The following is an 11687-nucleotide window of genomic DNA, read 5'->3' as shown; positions in this document are numbered from 1 at the left end:
CCCTCACCCTGCCCCCCCCAAAGCAGAGGGGAGCCCCGGGGGGCCCCAGGGAGAGCGCAGCCCCCCCAGAGCGCGGGCAGGGGGCTCACAGGACCCCCCACCCCTCAGGCCCACGCACACAGGGCCCGGGGCTGGATGTTTTCACCGATGTTTTATTGGAAACGTTAAATACTGGGGGGGCGGCCCCGGGGGGGGGCCGGGGGGGGCCCGCTCAGGCGTGTTCCTCCGCCAGCTTCTCGGCCTTGGCCACCGCCTCCTCGATGGGCCCCACCATGTAGAAGGCCTGTTCCGGGAGGTGGTCGTAGTCACCTGGGGGGAGAGGCTGCGTCAGCGCGGGGAGGGGGGGGCCCGGGCTCCCCGCAGCCCCCAGCTCCCCCCGCCGCGGCCACCTCACCTGCCAGGATCTGCTTGAAGCCCTTGATGGTCTCCTTGAGCGGCACCAGCTTGCCCATGTGGCCAGTGAAGACCTCGGCCACCTGGAAGGGCTGCGAGAGGAAGCGCTGGATCTTGCGGGCGCGGGCGACCGTCAGCTTGTCCTCCTCGGAGAGCTCGTCCATGCCCAGGATGGCGATGATGTCCTGCAGGGACTTGTAGTCCTGGGGGGGACACGGGGGGGTGAGTGGCCAGCACCGGGCTCCCCACAGCCCCCCCCGCGGGGCCTGCCCCGCCCCCCCACACCTGCAGGATCTTCTGCACCCCCCGGGCCACGTCGTAGTGCTCGGGGCCCACGATGTTGGGGTCCATGATGCGGGAGGTGGAGTCCAGCGGGTCCACGGCCGGGTAGATGCCCAGCTCGGCGATGGCGCGCGACAGCACCGTGGTGGCGTCCAGGTGGGCGAAGGTGGTGGCCGGGGCGGGGTCGGTCAAGTCGTCAGCCGGCACGTAGATGGCCTGGGGAGGGGGGGAAGGGGACGGTGGGGCCGGGGGGGCTCCAGACAGGCCCCCGCGGCTCCCCCCGGCACGGCAGGGCCGGCCCTGCCCTCACCTGCACCGACGTGATAGAGCCCTTGCGCGTGGTGGTGATCCGCTCCTGCATCGTGCCCATGTCGGTGGCCAACGTGGGCTGGTAGCCCACGGCCGAGGGGATTCTGCCCAGCAGGGCCGACACCTGGGAGGGGAACAGAGCCCGTGAGCAGCCACGCGGGGCGGGGGGTCGGGCCCAGCCACCACCGCGCCCAGCTGCGGCCCCGCGCCGGGCACAGACCTCGGAGCCAGCCTGGGTGAAGCGGAAGATGTTGTCGATGAAGAGCAGCACGTCCTGGCCCTCCTGGTCCCTGAAGTATTCGGCCACCGTCAGCCCCGTCAGGGCCACTCTGGCGCGGGCGCCCGGGGGCTCGTTCATCTGCCCGTAGACCAACGCGACCTGCGGGCAGCGGGACCCGGGCGTTGGCACGGCCCCGCTCTGCCACCGGCCCCCCGCCGGGACCCCCCCGGCCCCCCCAGCACACCTTGGAAGTGGCATCTTTCAGGTTGATGACCCCAGACTCGATCATCTCGTGGTACAAGTCGTTGCCCTCGCGGGTTCGCTCCCCCACGCCGGCGAACACCGAGTAACCGCCGTGGGCCTTCGCCACGTTGTTGATCAGCTCCATGATCAGCACCGTCTTGCCGACGCCGGCGCCCCCAAACAGACCTGGGGAGAACAGAGTCCTGCTCGGCCCTGAGCCCCCCCCGGGCTGCCCCCAGCATCTCCCCTCCCCTCTTTCCTCCTCAGATCGATACACGTGGCTTCAGCGAGCTCAGAAGAACGAAAGTCAAGTTAAGTTACTCATCAGCGAAGGAAACGGCTGCAGAGGGACCAGACCCGAGCCCCGGCGGGGCTGGCAGGGCGCCCCCCTCCTGGACACCCCCCGTCCTCTGGCAGCCACGCACCGATCTTGCCGCCCTTGGCGTAGGGAGCCAGCAGATCCACCACCTTGATCCCCGTCACCAGGATCTCCTGTTCCACGCTCATCTCCACGAACTCGGGGGCTTCGGCGTGGATGGCAGCAAACCTGCAGCGGGAGGCGGAGAGAAACAGGGACCCTCGGTGGGTCGGGGTGCTGGCGGGAGACCGCGCAAGCGCAGTCCCTGCTCGTGGCCCAGGAGAACAGGAGGGTGGCAGGGACACATCCCCTGCTCCAGAGCCTGCGCCCCCCCCTCCAAACCCCACATGACGCTGCCCACGGGCCCGCGGCATCGCTCACTGTTTCGTCGTGATGGGGCCCCTCTCGTCGATGGGCTCCCCGATGACGTTCATGATCCTGCCCAGGGTCTCGGGGCCGACGGGGATGCGGATGGGTGCGCCGGAGTCCAGCACCTTCTGTCCTCTCACCAGCCCTTCTGTCCCGTCCATGGCGATCGTGCGCACCGTGTTCTCCCCTGCCAAAGCCCAGGGACAGTGTCACCGCAGTGTCCTCGAGCTGACCCTGGGGGCAGCTGCAGGACCCAGGAACAAAAGAGCACAGAGAAAAACCGAGCCCAGGCCACACTCAAACTGCAGCCCCGCAGGCCGGAGCCTTCTGGCAGCCATTTCCATCCTCCTCAGACTGAAATCCGTGGCTTCAGCAAGCTCAGGAGAACGAAAGTCATGAAGCTGCATCATCACAGGAGGAGCCCTCCCCCCTCTGCGGCTCCTCTGCGGCAGATGCTCACCCAGGTGCTGAGCCACCTCCAGCACCAGCCGCGTGTCCCTGCCCTGCACCTCAAGGGCGTTGAGGATGGGGGGCAGCCCCTCGTCGAACTGCACGTCCACCACCGCGCCGATGACGGCCACGATGCGGCCGGTGGTCGCGCCGGCCTTGGCGGCGGGGGCTGGCTGGGCGGCATAGTCCCGTCCTGGGGGGGAGGGACGAATCACGGTAACTGCGGGACCCCCGGGATGTGCCCAAGACCCCGGCACCCCCTCGGGGCACCCAGGACCCCCCGCACTCCCCATGGTGCACCCAGGACCCCCGCACCCTCCATGGTGCACCCCCAGGACCCCCCGCACCCCCCATGGTGCACCCCCAGGACCCCCCACGGTGCACCCAGGACCCCCGGCACCCCGAGGCTCCCCCGCGACGCGCCCCGGGACCGCTGCTCTCCCCACGCCCTCGCCGTGACCGCCTGGCGCGTCCCGTCCCGATAACGGGGCCCCGATAACGGTTCCCGCGCCCCCCGCCCGCGCAGGCCCCAAGGTGACCCCGCGGCCGCCCCGCACTCACGCGCCCCGGCGGCGGCGGCCGGGCCGGCCCCGCGGCTGAGGAGCAGCGGCAGGAGGTCGCGGCCCGGCCGGGCCCCGCGGCGCAGCAGCGGCCGGGCGGCGGCGGCGGCGGCGGCCGAGCAGCGACCCGCGAGCCCCAACATGGCGGCGCCGACTGAGCCCCGCGCCCCGCCCGCCCCACACGGCCCCCGCAGGGCGGGCCCGCGGCGCACGTCACGCGCCCATTGGGCGCCGCCCTGAGCCGCTCCCTCCGCGCTCGCCCTCCCATTGGCCGGACTCGCCTCACCGCTCGCTCTTCGCCTCCTCGCGGTTGGGCCGCAGCCCTGTCCGTCAAGAAGCGCCACGAAGGGATAGGGCGGGATGCACCGGAAGGGGCGGGCCCGTGCCGAAGGGCACCGGAAGCAGTGGCGCACGTGTCCCGCGCTTGTCCTTGGGGCGGGCGCCGCGACCGCGGGTCCCGGCCCCGCCACAGCGGGAGGGGACCGCCCCCCCCCCCCACCCCCCCCCGGCGGGTGAAGGCCCAGGGCCCAGGCAGGAGGAGAGCCAGGGAGTCTTCAACAGTTTATTAGAAAGAATGTAGACATTAAAAAAATTCCCCGCTGCTCTGAACATAAATTGAGGTTTTTCAGCCCGGTTCGAAGCCGCCGCGCGTGTGCGCCCCACGGTCGGTCACTCGCTTCCACACCCACAGTGCAAATACGATTTGGTCTAAACGTACAGATTGACAAGCGACAAGGTACAGCCACTCGCAGCCCGGAGAGGAGATGGAAAGCTTTGGGGTCACCCGGTACCGGGGACGGGCCCCGCCCCGGGAGGAAACACCGAGAGGAGCGGATGGCGTTTGCTTTTCACCACAAACGTTAGTGGGACAGACCTGAAGACACCACAGAGGTACCGCGCATCGCCCGCCCCGCTCTGCCAGCCCAGGACATCCTCGTTTCAGCCAGTTTTGTTCCCGGTACAAATGTACAATTTCAGGCCGCAGAGGGGAGGGAAAAAAAATGCTCATTTACCACTTGGTGTAAATTCAGGGTTCTCCCGTTGTAATTACATCTGCTACGAGGCAAGGAGGCTCTGTAAACTTTATTGCAACTGTTCTGTGTCGATTGCCTACACCTCAATTGGGTTTTTTTGGAAGTCTGGAAAACGGTTCATGCATAACGTTATTGCCTCTCGTGGCTTAGGACCGCCCCGTGCAATGGTACACACCTACCATCAGTGAAGCCATTGAAAATGGACTGAAAATGGGTTAAAGGATGCAGGATCTCCCTTTAGGGCTATCAACTCAGGAATTCTTATCTCAATTATGAAATGTTGTGATGAAGTTCTTTCCCCAAACCCTGAAGACGACAGTTTTCCTTACTCCAGATCCGGCATTTCTAGAGAGAGAGAGAGAGAACAGCATTAGCGGGTTGGGGGGTTGTTTCATTTTCTTTTTTTTTTTTTAAAAAGCTGCCAGGAGCCCCCTTGTATCAGGAGGGACACAAGCAGGAGCCAGGACGGGCAGGAGGCAGCGCCTGGCCCCGGGCTCAGCGCCGCGGGCTGGGAGGGACTCGAGCCGAGGCGGCGCCGCAGACACCGACGCCCCGTGCACACGCCTGCTGCTCCCAGAGCCAACGCCTGCCCGGGACTGCGGCGGGCTGGGAGGGTCAAACTGGTATTTCACGCTCGTGTGCAAAGGCTTTCACTGGGCTACATCGTCTCACGCCACTGGGGCGAGGCCCCGGCAGTAGCTGGCGGCCGGACTCAGCGAGACCGACAGGACGAGCGTCCGCCGGCTCCGCTCGGGGCCCCGCTCGCGCTGCTGCCGTGCGCAGAGAAACCAAAAACACCGACTTACTTTCATCATCACTGTCTGGTGAGTCCTGGAAAGAAGAAGAAACATGAACTGGAGCAGACTGTGCTCGACGGCACTTCTCCCCCTGCCCCCTCTAGCCCACGGAACGAGGCGGGCGCGCTCCCCCCCGCGGGTCCGAGGAGCCGCCCAGGGTCGCTTGGCCTCGCTGGCAGAGCCCCGACGTTTAATGGTGACGTTTAATGGTGACGTTTAATGGCGCCGTTTAAGCTTTTATCAGCGCAAGTTTGACTTCAGCCAGCAGCAGCGACCGCGCGGGGCGCAGAGCCAGCCCTGCACGTATTTACTGCGAAGCACTTACATCATCTGCCCCATCTACTTCTGGCAAGTCTACGTCGTCATCTCCGCCCATGTTGTTCATCATCTGTTCCAGAGAGATAATAACCACGTTACAGGGTGAAGCCAACCACAGTCTCCATGTGAACTAGGGGAGCACTGTAAAAATCTAAAAATAGCTTAAAATTGTTGTAAGCAACAGCCACCGGTTGCTTTGATAAATCAGCTGCACCCATGCAGAAATTACAAGGTGAGCACGCAAAAAAAAAATGAAACTAATTGCCCTGCAAACCAACCAGTGCGCCCAGTCAGGGCCGGCACCTCCGACGGGACACACGCTCACCCCGTACCCGACACCAAACACAAACTGGTCACGCGGCGCCAAGGAAGCGGCTCCGCCGGCAGCTGCCGGTCCCTGCCCGCCGCGCGCAGCCCAGAAGGAAACCCAGGGACTCGTCCTCCCGTACCTCAGAAAAGCGATCGAAGTTGGACATGTCTTCGTCTGAATCATCTTCCCAGTCTTTCCAGTTGTTGAAGTCCACACTGAGCCAGTTGAGCTGCACATCAACACAAGTGATGTAAGGACAAGCGAGTACCGAGCGGCCGTTCTGACCAGAACCGTTAACGGCCACGTCATTTACACGGGACCCAAACGTTAAACCAGGGGAGGCAGCAGGCGCCGCCGCCCCGGCCGCCAGGAGCCCAGACCCACCTTCGCCCTCTCTTTTGTTAACCTCGGCCACGCCTGACCAGACTCTCCTTTTCGTAAACAACACAAGATAGATCTGTCTGTTCTTTTATGCTTTGATTCCTGAAAGAGAGCAAAGATCCGTTAGTGTAATCAGCAGGAACCGCTTATACTAAACTCATCTGTCCTGAGCTGTTTGTCCCGAAAAACACCACCCAGAGATGCTTCCAGGGGTCCGAGTTTTACACACTCCTGCAGTCTGAGGAACAATTTGCCCCCGACACTGAAACAACCCCCAGAACAGAGTTGCTGGAGCACTAACAGCGAGAGCAGAGTCAAGAGTATACTCACATTTGGATCAATATTATTAAAAAGGTCAATTTCGTTTAAATGTTTAAAGTTATCACTTCCTCCAAGACAACTGTTAAGAGAAAAAACATGTTTGTGTTTAGCACAAAACATCTTGTAGAACAAATATGCTTCACTAACAGAACCTGTTACTTTTAAAAAACCATCATCTGCTCAGCACCAGCGTTGCCTTTAGGCACCCCCCACGCCCCTCCCAGCACCGCCAGGGCCCCAGGTACTCACCTGAACGTAAGTTTGGATTTTTCAAAATTTACATTAACATCTTTACTGTCTTCAACACAAAACTCGACAAAGACATAGTCCCTTCGGTCGTACCACTTCGCAGAAGCAGGCTGCCTGTGAACAGACCAGTTAAGAGAAGTTCAAGTTTCAGATCCTTCATCAACACTGAAAGAACTTTAAGACTCCCCCTTCCGCGCTGCCAGACACACAACGCTGGTTTCCTGGTGTTTCTCCTGACACACCACTTGAGCAGTTTTGATTTTTTTATTGGATTTAGAGAAGTTCAACTAAAAGACTTCCTCCTGTTCTTAGAAGCTGCATTACCAGCTTATTATTAGTAATCTTTGAGAAGTGCTTAAGGCTGAAAACAGATGCGAACAATAAAGCGATACGACGCGTTCAGCGCGTAACGCCCCAAGAGCTCACGCCGACGTATCAAAACCCGAGACCCAGACAAGTGTTACCACGCATCAAAATTGTGACAAACTTTTCAAGATGAGCCACTACAGACGACGCAAAACTTCAGTCACTTCCGACAGCTACGTAGGCGACTTCATTACACGTCGTCACCCAAAGAGTTAAAGCCCCGCAGCACCACCTCCAAAACCGGCTGTTCTGGGCACGGAGCTACGAGAAAATGGGCCTGGACACGGGACAGGTTTTCTATCAGCAAGACCCAGCTGAAGTCAGCAGAGGCAGAAGCGCTGAAGAATCCCCGCTCCTGCTACAACCGTCTGCATCCACAGGCTGTAAGTCCCCGCTCTCCGTGTCCTTCCACCTCCCCACACACCCCGCAACCACCAACCGCCCGTCCAGGCACCAGGAATCGCTGCGGAGCTGCTGCCCGGCCGGGGCAGGTCCTGGCTGTAGAGCTGCGGGCTGGCCTGCAACGCTCACGTGCGGCTGCAGCCGCTGGGCTGCCCGGGGCCACCCCAGCTCACCCAGAGCCACCCTGGCTGCCCAGGGCCACCCCAGGCCGCACACTCGCCCGCTGGCTCCCCGTCGCTTTCGGTTACTCCTGGCAGCTCGGGCCCAGCCCGCAGCCGCGCGTCTGCGTCCCAGGGGAAAGCAAAGAGCCGCCAGATCAGAGCAGTGAGACCCGCAGGACCCACCCACGAGGGGGACTGAAGCGACACCCCGAGCTGACAGTCACTGACCGCCAGATTTATTGTGGCTACGACGGCTCCGGGGAGCTGAAACGCGCCAACGTTCCCATCTGGGCACGGCCGAGCGGCTCCACTCCACACACAGGAGCGGGCAACAGCCCAGGAACCTGACGGTAATTAACTCTTCACAACACTGATTACGGTGACCACTGCTAAACCTTCAGATGTTGACTCACCTGATCATCAACCAATTCAATTCTTGGCATCGAACTGACACGTTTGGTGAAGTTACTCACCGTGGCTGCGCCGCTCCCTCGCCCTGCGGCTGCGGGACCAACCGAGCCAGGAGCCAGCCCGGAGCCCCCCGTGGGACCAGCACCCACAGTTCAGCGGCGCAGACGCAGGTGCCAGCCCAAGGAGAGGCCGGTACGGCGGCAGAAACGGCCACGGCTGCCTCCTCCAGCGTTAGCACCCATTTTAAGCGCAGAAAACGTCAGATCGGAGGCCGGTAATGGAGCGTTTCGCCTCTGAGAGCACAAACCCGAGGGGTTTCTGAATGCAACTTCTAGTTTCAAGCAAGGTACGTCCCAGTGGGCGAAAACCTGACACTTTCCCTTTTGGCGGCATTTTTGGGAAGTGCTGAGGCATCTACTTACTCAGGTTAAGGACACTGGCAGAGTAGCAATTTTCTTACTATGGTATTTTTAATTCCTTATTGGACACAAGTTTCCTTTCTAGTAGGGAACAAAAGACTCTGAGGAATAAAAGAGGATGAGAAACAACCTGCTCTGTTCCCTCTGTGTGTCTCTGCGTTTGGCAACTGCACAGCAGCTCTTTCTCACGCCGCTGGAAGACAAAATCCCACTGCACGGGACTGGGTACATCACCCAGAGACGCTGTTATCGGAACAGAAATCTCAGTGTCCCTGCCCACGACGCTGCAGGGCTCCTGCTGAATAGCGTGAACCCGCTGCAGCCGTTGCCGACGTCAGTGGAGATATCTCCGGCCGTCCCAGGGCGCCTTCCTCAGCCCTCGAGCTGCTTCGGCCACGACCTCAGTTCTGAGGCACCAACAGCTTCTTCCAGCACTTCCAAAAATCTCGCTGGACTGTCCTCGAGCTGAAGGAAACGCACGTGCCTCCGAGCCACAGAGGGGAATTCGAGACCAAGGAGGATTTACTAGAGCGTAATTCCCGTTTCTGACACCAAACGAAGCCGCCTCCCCAGGTGCTTCGTCCCCACTCCAACGAGAGCTGCGCTGCAGTTGCCTCCGTCGGTTTTATCTGTTGTTCACATCTCTCATCCTTCCTTCGGTTGCCTGTGAAGCGCTTTAGTCAGGACCTACCATCCAAACCAGTAACGCCGGATACGTTGGAGCTGCCAACCCAAGTCAGAGACGAGGCGGAAGCTGCAGCTGATTTGCGTTGGCCCACAGGGAGATTCCTCGGAGAAACCGCACACGCGGAAGCCAACGGAGAAGCGCGCACGTGCTCCGAGCGCCTCGGAGACGGTTCCCTACGCCCACAGAAAACCTTCTGCTCCCTCACCGGCACCGAGAAACTCCTCCAGGACTCCTGGGCTCGGCCCCTCGTCACACACGTCCTCCTCCCTACTCAGCCCAGCTCACCCTGGGGGACTTGTGCCAACAGCGTCCACCCGAGCGTGTGCTTCGGTCACGTACCGTCCCCACGCCCTAACGGGATTCGGACTTCTTTGGAACAGAGGAGTTAATTTAAACGTGCTGCAGCCTGAGCAGGCCCGAGCAGGTACAGCCCAGGGGATGAGTTGCCCGAGTTCCACATTCGGCAGCGATTTCTCCGGTCGACTCGACGCCTGCTGCCCTCCTCAACAGACGCGGCCGCCACGCGTCCGCGCTGACGGGCTCTTCCAGGCACCGCCTTCAGGAGACAATCGTGACAACGGTGTCGTGGATCAGGTTCTAGAAGCTTCCCTGCAGGACGGGTGGCACAGAGGCTCAGCTTCCCCCGCCCCGTCCGACCCCGGGGGCTGGGGGGGGCCGCCCGCAGCGCGGGGGCCGCCATTCAGCTGCGGGTGCCCCGATCTCGCGCTCCCCCGCAGGCGCCGGAGCAGCTTCCCGAGGCCGCGCTCTCGGTGCGATTCGAGGAGCTCCCAGACCTGCCCCTCGGGCGTCCTCGCGCGCTCCGTGGGCTGCACCCAGCTCTGCTCTCTGGGGAGGCTCCTGACGGCTCCTGCAGGCCGAGGCTGCTGCAGGAGCCGACGCTCAACAAGATTTGCACCCCCAGACAGCAGTAAGAAATCTGCTTCACAGAATTAGCTTTGCTTTCGTTTATGTACCCTGGAAAGGCTTTTTTTTTTTTTTTAAATTAAACTAGTTTCAGACTATAGACAATTCTAAGTGGGATGCAGCAGCACTACAGTTTCAAGATGATGTATTCTGCAGAAATTAAATGAAAAACTCCAACTTTATTACGTCCTTCTCGCTTTCGGTCTCACTCAGATGAAGCGGTTCCCCGTTCGGTAAACACCTCCCCGGGGACAAGGGGGCAAAAGGCCCCAGACACCGCGGCCGTGTCGCCGGGCGGCGCCGCTCCCCCCGTACCTGGGGCAAACCGCCCCCTCCCGACCAAGAAAAACCTCCGAGACGCGCGACCGCCCTCGGTCGCTGGAGCCAAACACGCGAGATCCACCTGCCGGCGGCCCCCGGCGCCGCCCGATCCCCCCCCCCAGTCCCGCCGCCCGGCCCGATCCCCCCCCCGGTCCCCCCGGCTCGGCGCGTTCGGCGCGCGCGGTTCTGGGTCACCGCGGCAGAAGGACAATGAAGGCGGCTAATTAGGGCTAATTAGGGCTCCGCAGCACGGCCCGAGCGCTCCCGCAGCCTCGCGGCACTTCGGGGCCCAGGTTTCCGCTCCGGACACGCCGGGAGCGGCTTCGCCTCCGCCGGGGCAGCGCCCGGGGCCGCCGCTCCCTCCCGGCGCCCCGAGGACCTTTTCCGGGGTGGGGGGGGGGGGTCCCCGCGCTCGCGTCGCTCCGGAGGCGCCTTTCCCCCGTTATTCGTTATTCACGTGGAGAGGCGAAAGCTTCTCAGCAGATGGACGCCGCGCGGGTTCCTTACCGGGAATTTCTCGCGGTTTTAGCCAGCACCGTTCGGCGGACGCCGGTACCGATCGAACCACCGAGCGACGCTCCGCACCCCGGTCTCGGGCGTCCCCCACACCGGCCCCAAGCTCGGCCCTCCCCGCCGCGGCCGCTCCGCCCCAGCCCCATTCATTTCGCACACCCGGGACCCGCGGCCCGGCCCGGGGGATCCACGCCCCGGTCGCTTTGCACCGGGGCAGACACGGGCCAACCGGCGCGTCTCCGGCCGCTGGGCCGCGGCGCCCCGGGGCAGAGCCCCGCCGGGGCGAGCGCCCGCAGCTTCCGCGGGCCGGGGCCGGCCAAGGTCACCACGCGGGCCGGCGCCGGGGGAGCCCGCGGCCCCGCGCCACCCCCCCCCGGCCCGCCCCCCGCCGCCCAGCGCGGGCTCCCGGCGGGGCCGCGGCGCAGCGTCCTCCGGCGGCCAAGGCCCGGCGGGGCTGGGCCGCGCCGCGCGCCCCCGCCGCTCCCCACCCCCGGGCCTCACATGGCGGCTGGCGGCGGCTCCGGCGGGCGCTCCTGGGGGCGGGGGGACACCGGCTCCGGGTCCGGCTCTGGGCGGCGGCGGGGGCGGCGCGGGCGGGCTGGGCCGTGGCTCCGGCGGCGGCGGCGGGCTCGGGGCTCGGCGCGGCCTCGCTCCCACAATGCCCCGCGCTCGGCAGCGGCGGCGCCCAGCGCTGGTGACGCAGCAAAATCCCGCCGCGCCGCCGCCGCCCTCGCGCACGCGCGGCCCCGCCCCGCCCCGCCCCCTCCCTTCTAGCAGCTTCTCGCCGCGCGGGCGCGGTGCGACCGCCCGCCCCGGGGCGGGGCCGCCCGTTGTCGTGGCGACGGGGCAGCGCCCCCCTCCCCCCCATGGCGAGCCGGGGGGGTCCGG

General features: G+C 63.8%; 2 protein-coding genes and 2 non-coding genes across 5 annotated transcripts; all 4 read right to left on the bottom strand.

Annotated features, from left to right (window-relative positions):
- Positions 1 to 132: 132 nt before the first annotated feature.
- ATP5F1B (ATP synthase F1 subunit beta) lies at positions 133 to 3331 on the bottom strand. Its single transcript, XM_074807784.1, has 10 exons — positions 3186 to 3331; positions 2635 to 2817; positions 2187 to 2361; positions 1873 to 1994; positions 1449 to 1633; positions 1205 to 1363; positions 986 to 1108; positions 679 to 891; positions 395 to 596; positions 133 to 309 (listed from the first exon to the last, which is right to left on the bottom strand). The coding sequence occupies exons 1-10, from the start codon at positions 3325 to 3327 to the stop codon at positions 212 to 214; spliced, it is 1602 nt and encodes a 533-aa protein (XP_074663885.1). The 5' UTR covers positions 3328 to 3331; the 3' UTR covers positions 133 to 211.
- Positions 1706 to 1781, bottom strand: LOC141915931 (small nucleolar RNA SNORD59). The gene has a single exon (XR_012621038.1). It is a non-coding gene; the product is annotated as a small nucleolar RNA SNORD59 (small nucleolar RNA).
- LOC141915932 (small nucleolar RNA SNORD59) lies at positions 2519 to 2593 on the bottom strand. Its single transcript, XR_012621039.1, has one exon. It is a non-coding gene; the product is annotated as a small nucleolar RNA SNORD59 (small nucleolar RNA).
- Positions 3332 to 3732: 401 nt separating the features above from the next.
- PTGES3 (prostaglandin E synthase 3) lies at positions 3733 to 11435 on the bottom strand. Of its 2 annotated transcripts, none has more exons than XM_074807809.1 (8): positions 11301 to 11435; positions 6595 to 6708; positions 6355 to 6424; positions 6028 to 6126; positions 5783 to 5872; positions 5341 to 5403; positions 5025 to 5049; positions 3733 to 4563 (listed from the first exon to the last, which is right to left on the bottom strand). In XM_074807809.1, coding segments are annotated over exons 1-8 (483 nt in total). In that variant the 5' UTR covers positions 11303 to 11435; the 3' UTR covers positions 3733 to 4543. The 2 variants fall into 2 exon arrangements, with proteins under 2 accessions (XP_074663910.1, XP_074663909.1); XM_074807808.1 differs by lacking the exon at positions 11301 to 11435 and adding an exon at positions 10794 to 11093.
- Positions 11436 to 11687: the final 252 nt, after the last annotated feature.

The sequence above is a fragment of the Strix aluco genome, chromosome 27, assembly GCF_031877795.1.
Source record: "Strix aluco isolate bStrAlu1 chromosome 27, bStrAlu1.hap1, whole genome shotgun sequence".
In the NCBI taxonomy this organism is placed as follows: domain Eukaryota; kingdom Metazoa; phylum Chordata; class Aves; order Strigiformes; family Strigidae; genus Strix; species Strix aluco.
The sequence above is the reverse complement of the archived record's forward strand: the minus strand, read 5'-3'. Positions and strand labels throughout refer to the sequence as shown.